General features: G+C 42.9%; 1 protein-coding gene across 3 annotated transcripts in view; it reads right to left on the reverse strand.

Annotated features, from left to right (window-relative positions):
• The window catches only part of ATXN10 (ataxin 10), a 160114-nt gene that overhangs the window by 107285 nt on the left and 36557 nt on the right, over positions 1-16272 (reverse strand). For all 3 annotated transcript variants that reach the window (XM_032345929.1, XM_032345926.1, XM_032345927.1), the window contains exons 4-5: positions 15137-15233; positions 12755-12913 (exon numbers count right to left, since the gene is read on the reverse strand). In XM_032345929.1, the coding sequence (XP_032201820.1) occupies positions 12755-12913; positions 15137-15233 (256 nt within the window). The remainder of the gene's footprint in view (positions 1-12754; positions 12914-15136; positions 15234-16272) is intronic.

A 16272-nucleotide genomic window follows, 5' to 3' on the forward strand; every position in this document is an offset into this window, starting at 1 on the left:
AACTGGAAAATGAAATTTAGCTACAAGTTCAGGTATAAACAGGAACCATAATCAATTGCTTAACTCAGAAGGTGAAGTGCTAAAATTAACTGGGGAAACGGACATGTCACACATCTTATTTAAACACATGCCAACGGGGCACTGGGTGGCTCAGTTGGTTAAGCCTCTGCCTACGGCTCAGGTCGTGATCCCAGAATCCTGGGATCGAGTCCCACATCGGGCTCCCTGCTCAGCGGGTAGTCTGCTTCTCCCTCTGACCTTGCCCCTCTCATGCTCTCTCTCTCTCTCTCAAATAAATAAGTAAAAATAAAATCTTTAAACACATGCCAACAACCCAGTAATGCACACTGGCTTGGTCACCTCGTCTGTAAGAGCTCTCGAGTTACCAAGAAAACATCCTCACTGTCAAGCAACGTACTCATCTAAACTCAGAGATCAACTTATGGAAACCCCGAGGCAGAGATTATAAGCGTATTTCTTTAAAGTACCACTGTGACAACTAAAAAGACTGAATAGTATTATTAATTAATTCTGAATCATATTGGCCAGAGGGCATATTTGCAGGCTTAAGAACTAAAGAATATACTGTTTATAACCAAGGCTACAGCAGTAAGAGTGACTGTAAAGCATTAACTCTATTTAGGAACACAGTTTACTTAACCACTTAAAAAAATATAATTGAAATTATGTGTTTTAGCATGATAACCAAATGAACCACACCAACTACCACAACACAGTGTCGCTCATAGAAAAGCAAAATCCAAACGTGTTCTATTTCTTCCACAGTCCTCAAAATAACTGTCGGCACTTAGATATACGGTTTTTCTAGTAATGATGAATATATTCAAAATTCTCCATTTTTTTACCAGTTCAGGTAGGTCATCAGACTGCAGTAATAAAAATTCACACATTTTAAGCCAGGTACACAAAAGCGAACCTAAAACTCATTCATGATTCACCTTTTTGGAGCTCAAAACATTTTCCCGGAAGACCATTTCCTCAAAAATGCAATGTTCTGGGGTACCTGGGGGGGCTCAGTCCGTTGAGCACTCTACTCTTGATTTCTGCTCAGGCCACGACCTCAGGGTCCTGGGATCGAGCCCCGTGTCAGGCCCTGCACTGGGTGTGGAGCCTACTTAAGATTCTCCCTCTCTGCCTGCCCCCGTGCTCCCTTGCTCCCTCCCTCTCAAAAAAACAAATACATAAATAATAATAAAAAATAAAACGTATTTTAAAAAACACCACAAATGTTCCAGAACTGTGCTAGGAGCTAGATCACAATCCATATTCCAAAATGCTAACAGTGGAGAAAAGCCCACACGTAAACAGGGAATTAGACAAAAATGTCGTAGGGGCAACAACACACATGCTTTGTGAAACAGAGAAATAACAAAGCTGACCTAGCCAGAGGGTCAGGGCAAGACATTCAAGAGGCTGGAGGAGGTGTTCCAAGAGTCCCTCACTGCAGGGGGACACGGAAGAACAGGATGGCAGTGGGCTCAGGGAACTACAGCCAGGGAAAGACAAAGAGGGTCTAAAGAGGGACGCGGGACCGAGAGCCTCCACCTCGGAGTGCGACGGGCCCCCAGCTGCGGGTCCTCCCATCCTTCCGCCCCGGTGCTAGGACAACACCCTCCTGCTCCATGTCAGCCAGTGTCCTCTCTCTTTCTGATCAATTTGTGTTGTTCTTCCTAAGGAACCAGACTAGCCTTAGTTCATCTTTTCTATTGACTTCTGTTCCGTGTCCCTATTTTCGGCCCTGATCTCCTATCAGTTGCTTCTTTCCGCTTACTCCGGCTTTTCTGTGCTCTTGACTTCTTCACAAAGCAGGTCACTGCTTTCAGACCCTTCCTCTTTCCCGGGAGAAACATTCAAAGCTACACATTTCCCTCCAAGCCCTGCTTTAGCTTTATCCCCCAAATCTCTGTATTTTCATTATCCTTCAGTTTGAAAGACTGTCTAATTTGCCCTATGATTTCTTCTTTGACAAACTGATTCTTTAGATGAGCTAATTTCCAAAAGCCTGGAATTTTTCTTAGTACCATCTGATTATGGTTTTCTAATGTAAGGTCACCGAAGTCAGAGACTATATGTTTGTATCTATATGTTTGTAATCCTTTCTGCATATTTACTGAGCCTTTTTACAGCCCATATTACGGTCGATCTTGGCGAACATTACACAGGCAGCTGACAACAGGTGGATCTGGCAAGTGCTGAGGTAATGCTCTATAGCGCTGCTCCGTGAAGGCGGCTCTGAGATCACGCACGCCTACACTGAAGTTGGTCTGCTCCAGTCGATGGCTGAAAAGTGTTAAAATCTCCAACTACGACTTCCAATTCTAGGCATAACGGACAACAATTTACCCTCCTACCTCAAACAACTATAAAAGCAGCCAAAATATATGAAATCATAGTTTTTCAGACAACGAACAACAGACCCAAGTCTGACTACGGAAAATAAAAGTTACTTCGGCGAACTTCCTTTTAAACCAACAAAACACTCTCGTACGTGTGTGAGAACGTGACTTGAGCAGGATGTTTATAAAATCCTTAAGGCCCAACAGCAGACGGAGACACACTCGGAAGGAGGTGGAACCTAATTTAAAAAGGCTTCCAGGTGCGCGGGGCTGTGAGGGAGAAGGTGATGGGAACGGGCAGGGGAGAGATGGGTCACAGCCACTCTGCGGCTCGACCGCTGTGACCATCAGCAGCGTCTAGAGCAGAAAGGGAAGGGGACCCACACTTTGGCCCTTCTACAGAGAAAAAACATGAGCAGATCAAACACCTAAACCTCAAAGCTGAAATGATACAATAGTGGACGAAAACTTCAGTAGAACTAAGATCTTCATAGCCACTACCAAAAATCTACAGGACACAGAAACGACTGACAATTTCATCTACGAAAACATCAAAGATTTTTAGACAGAAAAAAATCCACAAAGTCAAAAGATAAAGAAGTGAAAAAAATCTGCATTTTATTTCACACAAAGGACTACTGGCCCTAACTTAGAATATATTCCTTCATACAGGTAAGGACACAACTGACATCCAAATGGAAAAACAGGTAAAGAAAACGAGAACGCACATAAGAGAAAAATGGGCTCTTCAACATATAAATAAAAACGGTGCTCAAACTCTTAAGGGAAATATAAATAAAACTCTGTAATGATACCATTTTAACCCTCGGAGGCTGGCACATCCTCTCCGACAGCACACTCTGTCAGCAACGACAAGAAACCAGGTCCTCTCCAGTGGCCAGCAGGACTGCAGACGGGTACCAAAGCTAAGAAGGGCTACTTGGCATGTTTGTTAAAATATAAAAAAGCATATTCCCTTCGACCTAATGATCGCACTTAACGGATTAAGGGACAATCATACCAGCCCACGTGCAATCTGGCGTATGTATAAACAAGGCTACTCCCTGCCGAATTCTGTATTTACAGGACACTGGGAACCTAAATGTTCACCAGTAAGGAACCGATTAAATAAACTACGGTATATTCACACAGCGGAAGATAGAGAAAGCTCTTTATATACTTACATGGAAAGATCTTGAACATGCACTACTGGATTAAAAAAGTAAGAGGCTCAGGAAGCCTGGACGGCTCAGACAGTTAAGCCTCCAGCTCTCAGATTCAGCTCAGATCATGACCTCAGGATCCTGGGATCGGGCCCCACACAGAGCTCCGTGCTTGGCATGGAGACTGCTTGAGATTCTCTCTCTCTCTCCCTCTTCCCCTCCCCCTGCTCGCACACTCCCTCTAAATAAATAAATAAAATCTTTTAAAAGAGAATATAAATATAGAAATTTTTAAGAAAAGCAAGAGGCGCAACGGTGTGCTGAGAAGCAAGCAAGCAGCTCACCTGCTCCGGGGATGGGGCTGGACGGAAGAACTAGGCGGATGGCCGGGAGGGAAACTAAGCTTTCCGAGACTTGAACCACAGGAATATATTATCTATCAAAGAACTAGATACGTGGCTGAAGCGTATCCTGGAAAATTCATCTCAAATTTATTTCTGCTTTGTAGACACCCCACTAGGCAGGAGTGAAAGCCTGGCTGTCTCTGGGCAGGACAGCTCAGTGGAGAACTCAGACACGTTTCGTTGGACCAGAAGCTATTTCTGGGCAGACATATTTAAATTCCTACTAATAAAACAGCAAATACTATCCACTGTCTCCTGTGAGCCAAGCACCATCTAAGGAGCAGCTCAGTACATGAAACATGGTGCGTATTTTTCTTCAAAGCATTCATCCGGCGCAGTATACATTTATGGAGGGGGGGTCATTATCTGTCTCTCACTAAAATGTACCGTCTGAATTTTGAATCTCCAGTGCCACGAACAGCACCTGGGCACACTTCACTCAATCAGTGTCTCCATGACTTAGTTTATGTTTAAAGTGAGCATTTCTAAGTTTTCCGAGTTTCCTACAAGCCTGAGCGAAGAAGGAGTGCCATCTACCTCACGAATTCGACATAGAAGAGCATCAGATCCTCAGGAAAAGGGCAATTTTTCCTAGGCCCTGGGTTCAGGTCAAGTGCAAAACCATATGCTTTAGAAGTCACCAGAACTGAATACTAGCTCATTCACTTTCACCAAAGATCATTAAAAACCCAAAGCCATCAAAGCCAAGGGCAAGAATGACATCTTCCCGTGATGCTAGGTAGAAGAGGGCGGGAGAAGTACGGCCATGCAAGGCTCAGAGCGACAGCAAGAGGAGACAGCGTTGCTGGCCAACACTCCTGGAGCCAAACCAACACTCTAGTGAGTTTCTGCACGCCTTTCACCACGTGGGGCGTGAAGCTCAAAAGCCTGGAAACGTCTCATCTAAATCAGTCCCTTCGTTTGAGAAATAAGGACGTATGGAAAGAGAGGCCCACAGAGGTTGAGTGTCCCGGGGAAACCCCCCCATTACCCAAAAGTCAAGACAAGCCCATCTCAGTCCGACTCTGCCTCCTGTGGCTCCTCTGAAAATGCTCCCCTTTACAGGGCTCGCCCTTTGCTCACGCAGCCCTTCTGGAGAGACGTTTCAGGAGAACTTAGGGTCCGGTTCTTTGTGCCACCTTCAGCTCAAAATGATCAAGGATAAAATTCCTCCGTTCTTTTTTTTCTTTTTAAAGATTTTACCTTTAAGTAAACCTCCACACCAGTGTGGGGCTCAAACATACGACCCCGAGGATCAAGAGCAGCACACACCACCGACAGAGCCCACCAGCCACCCCCTCCAGTCTTTCTTCCACTCCACAAAGAAGAAACGTCCACTGGTGAGGGAAGATGGGGCATTTTTCCTTTACTATCCGGAGGACAAGAATGGCTGCCCCCACATTCAATTTATACAGAAGGCAGAAGAAAACGGTCTGCATGAACGTCCATACAAACCACTAGAGCTCTTGGCTACACCCAACAGGCTGACGTTCAGCAGACAGTACCGACGGCCAACACACACACAGGGCAATGCGCACAAGATGCCGATGGGAGGGAGATTTTCTCTTACAACTGGGAAGTGGTAACTGCACGGCTGTCAGTTACGGGTAAGTCTGTGCTCGCTGCTGAGACTGTTTTTCTAAATATAATATATTCTCCATCCCAGCACGCTGCCTAAAGTTACAAGCAAAATTCTCAGCTTTCATTCAGAATTCACTGCAGTTACTTTCTCACCAAACATCTGCTCAAGGGAAAGACAAAGATGCGAGACCCAATCATGGTCAATGTTTTCTAAGTAACAGACTTTAAATTTGTGATTGAATTCTCATGCAGAACAGCTATGTCTGCAAATTCAGAAATTCTGTGGTAGTCCTGTGTGAGGGAGGCAGGGTTCCACTAATGGGAAACCTAAAATGCCACAAGGACATCTAGAGACCGTAAGACTCAAGTAACACTCCAAACATTATGAAAAATATGACAGATGGCCTTGGGGGAGCGTCACAAATATTCTCTAGCAAAGGCAGAAGCTAGAGTAGAAAAGGCATCAGAGAAACGAATTTCTTTTATGAGAAGAAAAAACTAGAAAAGTTATCTGTTTGCTAAGCCCTGAATTTCACACACACAGAGACACACAGACACACACACACACAGAAGCTGAATTCTCTCCCTCTGTGTACATGAGGGTCACAGGCTTGCTTTATCTACCACTTTCTGTTTCTGATGCCAAAACTGACTCACACAGGCAGTCAGAGGCAAAACTCTGGAGTCTAATCTTGAAATTCATCATTTAAATGTGACTGCAGAAAAGCTAACATCCACAAAGCACTGACCACAGTTTTACATCATTTTCCATACTGGCTACAACCCAAAATGCAGGAAGGTCCGTCTTTCCATCTCCTTCTTTCTCGCAGTCTTCCTCATTTATCAGGGGTGTTAAAGCGCATGAACAGTTACAGACAAGCTAATTACCATCTACAGTGCACTGTCTCTATGTCATGTAGAAGGTGCTAAAAGCCATCTCTCTAAGCCTCAAGGAGCATATGTTAAAAAAAAAAAATACAAAGATTATGATGTCAGTAAACAGAGGTATTCCTGAAGTCAAAGTTTTAGGGAAGTCTTTTTCAAATGAGCCATTTATTATTTTCATTTCCATATAAGCATACAATATCAAAGCTATACTTATGAATAAAATAGACTTCAGTGACTCTGAAAACCCAGAAAACTCTTTTACAGTTCCCTAATTAAATGAAAAATCTGATTTAAACACTGCTCCAGAAAACAGATGCCACTCTCCTATTCTGATTTCTGGGAAATCAAGCCCACAGCTGCTTCCGTCAGCAATCGAGACAAAACACCCAAAGCCGCCATAGAAACAAATGGTCTCCTGTCTGACGGGTAAATAACCTCTTCGGGGGGTCGAATGTGAGGAACGTAAGGCAGACAATTCTACTAGAAAACAAATGAGTTATAATCTCTGAAAAAGACAGCGCAGGAGCCAGGACCTCCCGGGTACCCTTCCTGGGCTGTGGGATCCAGATGAATTCAAACACCCAAACCCAACCCGTGGATTCATCCCAGGTTATCTAAGAGCACAAAAACATCCCTCACACGTACAAACAAAAAGAGCAAACATTTTTAGAAGGACATTATCCCAATAACTCCAGTGCGCCCACACTTTCCTGTGTCTCTGGTATACCTAAACAAAAAAGACCCGGTGACTGAAACCTTACATTTGTCCCTTTCCAAGAAAAGACACTAAACCCATGAATTCGAACACCATCCAGTTTTGTACTTTGTCAGCCATCCCCTAATGTTAGCAGGTAGGAGGGCAAAGAGTGGGTGCTCTCTAATTTTCAGAGATGGGTTCCTATTTTACGGTAAAAAGTAAACAGTTTTGTTGGAAGCCTCTGGATGCTGGTGTAACTCATGTGACCCGAGCCTCGCTGCACTCCACTTCGCCAAGAACGCGTTTCTTAAAAACTGAAGGTCTGTGGCAACCCTGTGTCTGCAAGTCTGCTGGCACCCGTTTTCCAGCATTTGCTCACTTCGTGTCTCTGGTCACATTCTGGTAGTTCTCACGATATTTCAAACTTTTTTATTATTATATTTGTCACGAAGATCTGTGATCAGTGATTATCATTCACTGAAAGCTAAGCTGATGATTAGCATTTTGTAGCAAGAAAGAATTTTTTAAGGTAAGGTATGTACACTGTTTTTGCAAGAGAAAATGTTCTTGCACACTTACTAAATTACGCTATACTGTGAACATAGCTTTCACGTGCACTAGGAAACCGAAAACTTAATTTGACTCTCCTTACCCCAGCTTTTCTTGCACTGCAGAGGTCTGGAACTGAACATGCAGTACCTCTGAAGCATGCCCATTCTTCAGGATCCTGTTTCTGTTAAGCAAATGCACATCTCCTCCCCCAGGCATCAAAGCGTCACTGCTGTGCGGTTAAAGACATGAGCTACTACCACTCCTTCCCGTCCTTTGTCCTGCTACCTCCACCTGCTGACCTCTGAGAACTCGAACTTGAGCTCTCCTGAAGTGGATTCCATCTTTTGCCCTTTACCCCAGTGCTGCCAGAAAACCTCCTGTGAGCTAAGATACTTAAATGAAACAGAATTCAGCTAGAAAATTTTTCTAAGTAAGCAGACGCTAAGGATTCATCCATCGTGTTTATGAAGCATCAGAATCTGGAGGGAGGTAATCTAAGTCAAGCACGATATCATACTATTTTCATGCACCAACTTGTGTTTGCGTGCACTTGGTAATTCAAATACAAATAAATATTCGGAAAAATAAATAATTTAAAAATTAGGTACAATTTCTTTTTTCTTTTTTTTTTTTTTTAAAGATTTTATTTATTTATTTGACAGACAGAGATCACAAGTAGGCAGAGAGGCAGGCAGAGAGTGAGAGAGAGGAGGAAGCAGGCTCCCCGCGGAGCAGAGAGCCCGATGCGGGACTCGATCCCAGGACCCTGGGATCATGACCTGAGCCGAAGGCAGAGGCTTTAACCCACTGAGCCACCCAGGCGCCCCTAGGTACAATTTCAATAGAACAATAAAGCTTATGCTGAAATAGACCCAAACTCAGAAAACCAGTCCCTCGCCCTTGAAATCCAAGTGGCACTAATGTCAGCTCAAGGCACACGGACACAACCTGTGCCCTTGAACATGTTGACCTGTCCGTGAAAACATGCACGAAGTAAATCCTCAGGAAAACTGGAGACCAAAACAAAGCACAACAACATCTTTGATGATTTTTATCATGATGAAAGGGTCAATGCCACAAGACGTAACAATTACAAACATAAATGTATACACCTAACCACAGAGCCTGGGAAGAAGAGATGCAAAACCCAACAGATCTGACTAAAGAAACAGAAAATGGTCCACTTCCAGTCATGAGCAGAACAGGTGGATGGAAGACCACCAAGAAACAGAAGGCCCAACAGGCGTCTACACGGCACCAAAATCTGAACCCGCAATGCTCTCCATGCAGGTGGGACAGGCTCTACGACAGGCCAGGTGCTTGGCCATAAAACATGCCTCAATATATTTAAAAATTAAAAACAAAATTTTATAAAGTGTGTTCTCTGACCACAGAGGAACGAAACTAAAACTCAAGAGCAAAAGGAAATTTGGGAAGTACAGAAATATTGGAAACTGAACAAGCTTGTAAATAACCAACAGGTCGAAGAAAAAAGTTGTAAAAGAAATTGGATATAACCTGAGATGGATTAAGATAAAAATACATGAGACATAGCTCTTACAAAAAAATTTACAGTTCTAGGGGTGCCTGGGTTGCTCAGTGGGTTAAAGCCTCTGCCTTCGGCTCAGAGCATGATCCCAGGGTCCTGGGATGGAGCCCCGCATTGGCTCTCTGCTCAGCAGGGAGCCTGCTTCCTCCTCTCTCTCTGCCTGCCTCTCTGCCTACTTGTGATCTCTGTCTGTCCAATAATTTTTTTAAAAAATCTTTAAAAAAAGAAATTTATAGATGTAAATACCTACATTAAAAAATAACTCTTTCAGCAATAACCAGAACTTTCAGTTTCTTAAGAACTAGAAAAAAGAGCAAACTAAACACAAATGGATAAGAAGGATAAATAAGGATCACAGCAGAAATAAATAGAGAATAGAAAATGAAAAGGGAAAGAAAAAAATATCAATGAATCCAAAAGCTGGTTCTCTGAGATCAAAACCCTGACAAATCTTAAGCTGAAACAACCAAAATACAAACCGAAATTACTAAAATCAGGAACAAAGAGGAAACATTCTTACCAACCTCACATAAATAAAAAGGGATCATAAGGGAGTACTATGAATAACTGTGCCAACACATCAGTCTGCCTGGGCCAAGTGGCCAAGTGTCTTTCCGGGAAAGACACAAACTACTGAAACTGACCCGAGAAGAAATAAACCATCTAAACAGTCCTATAACAACAAGCAGAAATGGGATGAGTCATCAAAAAACTTCCCACAATGAAAAAAAAGCCCAGGACCAGAGGGCTTCACTGGTGAATTCTACCAAATATTTAAAGAAAAATTAACACCAGTCCTTTGTAAACTTTTCCCCAAAATAACAAAACAAACATAAGAGAAGGGAACACCTCTCAACTCACTCTGTGAGGCAAGTGTTAACCTGATACCAAAACCAGGCAAAGGCATCACAAGAAAAAGAAAACTACAGCCCAATATGACTTATCAACATAGACACAGAAGTCCCTAACACAACATGAGCAAGCCAAGTTCACAACACACAGAGATGATATGCCATAAGCAGGTGGGATCTATCCCAGAAATGACAAGTTGGTTTAAAATAAAACAAAATTAGGGGCACCTGGGTGGCTCTGTCGGTTAAGTGTCTGACTCTTGATTTTGGCTCAGGTCATGACCTCAAGGTTGTGAGATTAAGCCCCCCGCTGGGCTCCATACTGAGCTTGGAGTCTGCTTGAGTTTCTCTCTCCCTCTCCTTCTGCCTCTCCCCCACAACATGCATGCAGTCGATCTCAGAAAAAAAGAAAAAAATTAAAATAAAACAAAATTAAGCACCATAATATACTATAGCAATAAGATAAAGAACAAAAACCTCAACAGACGCAGACAAAGCACTTGATGAAATCTAACAGCTTCCATGATAAGAACATTCAACCAGCTGGGAGTAAGTACAGGGACATTCCTCCCCCGGAAGAAGGGTAACTATGGAGAACCATACTTCACACTCGGTGGTGAGAGACTGACGCCTTCCACCTGAAATCAGGAGTAAGACACAGAGGTCTGCCCTCCACGACTACTCAGCATTGTACCAGAGCAGCTGCGTAAGAAAAAGAAAGAAAGGCAACCCGACTGGACAGAAAAAAGTAAAACTATTTGCAGATGACATGATCCTGTATAAACAAAGTCCTAAAAAAAAAAAAATCACACACACAAAAAAAAACCGCATCAGAACGGGGGACCCTGGGTGGCTCGGCTGGTTAAGCCACTGCCTTTGGTTCAGGTCGGGATCCTGGAGTCCCAGGATCAAGTCCTGCATTGGGCTCCCAGCTCCTCGGGTAGTCTGCTTCTCCCCCTGACCTTCTCCCCGCTTATGCTCCCTCGCTCTCGCTCTCTCTCTCTCAAATAAACCAATAAAATCTTAAAAAAAAAAAAATCAGAATAAACGAGTTCAGCTCAGGTCACAGGATATAAAATCAATATAAGAAAAATCAACCAGGGGCGCCTGGGTGGCTCAGTGGGTTAAAGCCTCTGCCCTCAACTTAGGTCATGATCTCAGGGTCCTAAGATCAAGCCCCGCATCGGGCTCTCTGCTCAGCAGGGAGCCTGCTTCCCTTCCTCTCTCTCTGCCTACTTGTGATCTCTGTCTGCCAAATAAATAAATAAAATATTCAAAAAAAAAAATCAACCATATTTCTATATACTTGCTGTTTACAACGCATGAATGGAATTAAACAATTCCCCTTAAATAACATCAAAAATAAAATACTTAGAATGAATGGAACTAAAGCTAGGTACGACTTGCATATGAAGATACTACAGAGCTTCACTGAAGAAATGAATAAGGCCTAAGTAAGTGGAAAGATACCCCTCCACATGGACCGGAAAACTTCATCTAGTTAAAACGACAGTATTTCTCAGAGTCATCTATAGATCCAGGTACTGTCTACCAAAATTCTAGCTGTCCCTCTGAACAAACTGAAAAGCTGATCCTAAAATTAATACGTAACACAAGAGACCCAGAACAGCCCCAAAAAATCCTGATAAAGAGGAGCAAAGTTGGAAGACCCACAGTTGACAGTCACGGAGACAGTGAGGTACCGGCAGAGAGAAGACGGATTGCAAACAACATCAGAACACGAGACATAAAACCCTGAGCAGAGCCTCGGGGACCTGTGGCGCAACAACGGAAGATGAAGGTTTGTGTCACCAGACTACAGGGACTGCTCCGAGGGCCCTGCTGCTTCCCACACATGCCCACAGGCCATGCAGACAAAAGCACAACAGCCTGTGATCCTCCCAGAACCCAAGGACGGGCAGCCTGACCTCTGAGGGGATCTCCTTCCTGCCCCGGGGGCGGCTGCTAGGGACACTCGGATGAGATGCCCTTCTGATGAGATTCAGAGATGTCTGCCCACCTCCTCAGAATGTAAAACCACTTCAAGCAATGGGGCATCTCCCTACAGTCACTGTCCCAGTCTTCTGGTCCCTTGCCAATATGTGGGACGAGGATCAAAGCTTCTCCTCCCCATCCACAGAAGTAATAAACTGTCTAAATCTAACAGTGGCTTGTTGTGTCTCTACATATTACAATCAGCCTCAGCCTTGGCCTTCTGCGGCCTGACACATAGGCCACGAAAGAGAAGCTGAAAAAGGATTCAAACAAATAGTGGCTGGTGGGGCGCCTGGATGGCTCAGTGGGTTAAAGCCTTTGTCCTCGGCTCAGGTCATGATCTCAGGGTCCTGGGATCGAGCCCTGCAACAGGCTCTCTGCTCAGCAGGGAGCCTGCTTCCTCCTCTCTCTTTGCCTGCCTCTCTGCCTACTTGTGATCTCTGTCTGTCAAATACATAAATAAAATCTTTAAAAAACATATAAAAACAAATAGTGGCTGGAAACTCCCCAAATCTGGCAACATAAACCTACAGATTCAAGAAGTCTAGAGAACGCAGAGAGGATATACCCAAAGAATTCCACACCAAGACATCATAATTAAACTTCTGAAAGGACAAAGAAAAATCTTAAATAAGCAAGTAGAGAAGCATCCAAATTTCTAACTTCTAATTTCTAACTTCTAATTTCAGACATTCAAATTTCTAACAAGAAACTTACGGCCATTCGGATTCAGGCTGCTTTTGGTGAGCTTCGATGACATCAATGGCAATGTTCAAATTTTCCTCCAGGTCTTTCATTCTCTCAGAATTCAGAGATGTGAACAAAATCATGGATGAGTAGGCGACAATTTTTTTGTCGGGATGATTTAAGCAAGACCTTCCAAATAAAGAAATGAGAGTGTGAGCCCATTCAGCAATACGGTAAGATATGATTACAACACATACATAATAATCATCCCATTAACAAATTCAGTGCCTAATGATGTTTTTAAGGATTTAATGAAGTACAACGCTTTGAAACAAATACGCTATTTACTGTAAAAACAGCAACGTAAAACGAGTCACAGCACAAAGCATCCAATATTAAAGACACAGCTGACGTACGACTCAAAAGCAAATACCATCTGATTAAAGAGAAAGATAATGATTACATTTACAAAAAATTAAAATGTTCACTCTTGTTAGAAAAAAAAAAAATCAAAGGCAAAACAGGCTACGTCATTATCGACAGGAATTCCTTCACTAGTTACGAGGGACACAATATTCAGAGGAAAGATGGTATCCCGACAAGAGAGAGAGAGAATGTGGAGGCAGGGGCGCCAGTGGGAGTCCTGCCTCACCGCCCCCACCAGCTGTGTGATCTCAGCGAGGTCACTGATTTATCAACCGTCAGTAACATTATGGGTCATGCACTATGGCCGGATTTCTTTTTTCAGTGCAACTTCATAAGACCTTTCTGGAGGAGATATCATCCTTCTATTATAGACAAAGACTGTGTTGACTTTACTTGCCCAAGGGCACAAAGCCAGTGCCTTCCAAAGCTGGAATTCAAATTTGGTTATATTTCTCTCAAAGATATATGCGGAGTATCTTTGATGCATATATACATGCATAGTATACTATGCAGAGTGAAGTCAACCTCTTTCTGTGTGTTTTCTGATATAAAAATGGAATACAATGATCTCCTTGGCCTATCTTACCGGGCTTCAGAGAGGATCAAATCTGACACTATCAGTAAAACCACCCTGTAAGCTGTCTTGACTTCTCTGAGCACCCTATTGAAGGGCCTCTCCTCTGCTTCTTCTACCTAAGCTTAATTATCACTAATTGTAAAGATTTTAGGCCTCCAACTCTTAATTATTGGCAGGAATCTGAGGGCCAGTTACAGACTCGGTGAATCATACCTGTTTCTATCTAGCTGATCTGATCTGAACATCACCCTTTCCACATAGCCCAGAACACTCCACCACCAGGGAAGGCGGCAGAGACTTTAGGCAGCTGTTGTCTGAACAGGTGCAGCCTTTGGATCCAGAGAGCAGCTCGGCCACCTACCAGCAGTGTCAGCTTCCCCACCTGTCCCAAAGGGGACAGCGCCACCTGCCGTGCAGGGCTGCTGACCAGGACAGAGAATGCCCAGTCCAGGGCACGTGGACAACAGCTCCTACGCTACAGCTTACACTGTTGCCACAACCGAAGACACCCCACTCGCTGGTAACCGAGCCTGGATGAGGAGCCAGGCCTCCCACTCTCAGTGCCCCTCCCATTACCTATTCTTCCTCTGCCACCTGCGCACCTTTTATCTCTGTGCTCGACTTCTCACGAACCAAGAGAGCTGGTCAAAACAAAACAGTAATCCCCAGGAAAAGCACCGTGAACCAATCCAGACCAAGAGACTGGTTGTCCACGTCTTACAGCTCTCCAGATCTACCAAAACATAAAGCCCCGGGCCATGTATAAAAGAAGAGCTTGGCAGGGACGCCCGGGTGGCACAGTCGGTTAAGTGTCTGACTCTTGACTTTGGCTGAGGTCAGGTCAGGGTCGTGAGTTCAAGCTCCACGCTGGGCTCCATGCTGGGCACGGAGCCTGCTTGAGATTCTCTCTCCCTCATCCCCAGCCCTCCACCCCATTTTTTCTCCCTCTCCCCTTACCTTTCCCCCAATAAAAGTAAGTGCTCACTAAATAAATAAATGACTATTCATTGCCCATACTTGGGTTTATGGCTTTTTTATTATAAATTTGTTTTTCTTACCAATTATAATAAACCTAGTACTTCTTAATCAAAATTTCTATTTTCTTAAAATACAACTGACATGCAACAAAGGGCGTCAATCTTAAGTGTACAGCCCCCAAAATTATTATATACGGATACACTTCTATAACTACCAGCCAGACCAAGACATGAAACATTCCCAGAACCCCAGGAGACTCCCCCATGACCTCTCCCAGCTCCGCCTGAACCTGCCACCAACCACCAACCACCACCACTATCCTGAATTCTATCATTAAAGGTTAGTTTTTCCTATTTTTGAACTTCATGTAAATGGAATGATATAAACACAGTCTTTTCAGAAGTCAGAAAGCCTTTTATCAATATACTCACAGAAAGAGTTCTGGGAAGGCATGCACCCAAACAATGGACTGGGAATCTTCATTCCTCGAGGCGATGTTGCCTAGAAACTGCAGGCCACAGCGAAAAGCTGAGGATTTATAAAAAGTAAAAAAAGATACAATTTAAAATTTTTTTGACATACTGAATAAACATATCTTAATAAAAAGAAAACATTCTGGATTATTAAACAGGAAGTTTTTGTTAGCTTCCTTTTACCTATATAAAGTCTCTCACCACAATGAAACTTTGGGCACAAACTTAATATTAAAATGCCTTACCAAAACAATGTACACTAGACAAAATAATTAACTTCTTAAAAAGACTGTAAATGTACACAAAATATACCTCCAATTTACATTAAATATCACTGGATTGTGTGTTCCGATCGAGAGAGCTACTCTTAGAGTGGATTTTGTAAAATCTAACAATGTTATTTCAAAATTACATCTAAAACATAAGACAATAGTAATATTTAAAGTTAAAAAATAGTAAAAAGATATATTGGGCAAAACCAGCCTAAAAAGGAAGTCATACATCACTTAAAATGGGATGTAATAAACATTAAGGCAAAAAGCATTATTGGAGATTATTATTAAAAGTCATTTCAGGGGTGCCTCGCTGGCTGTCAGTGGAACATGCAACTCTTGATCTCAAAGGCTGTGAGTTTGAGCACCACATTGGGTACAGATATTACTAAAGAAGATATACTTTAAAAAAAAAAAAAAGTCCATTTCGGAATGACTTAATTCACCAGGAAGATATAACAATTTTAAATCATAATCATCTAATAATATGGACTCATATGTATGTATGTGTGTAAAACTGACAAAAGCACAGAAGAAAGAAAAAAATCCACCATTAAATTTAGCAGTAGTTACACATCTTTCTGGGTAACTTATAAAACAAGCAGACAAAGATTAGTATATTTAGAAAACTTTAATAGCATTTAATAACAACCTAGTTAATAGATACAGAATATTTCACCAAATAAAAGTGCAGAATATTGGACAAAACCTAGGATGCTGACAGCACCTGGGATGTGGAGCAACAGGAATGCTTGTCCACGGCTGGTGGAAGGGCACAGCCACCATGGAGGACAGTGTACTGAGTGGTTTCTTACAAAACTA

This window comes from Mustela erminea, chromosome 6 (assembly GCF_009829155.1).
Source record: "Mustela erminea isolate mMusErm1 chromosome 6, mMusErm1.Pri, whole genome shotgun sequence".
Classification (NCBI taxonomy): domain Eukaryota; kingdom Metazoa; phylum Chordata; class Mammalia; order Carnivora; family Mustelidae; genus Mustela; species Mustela erminea.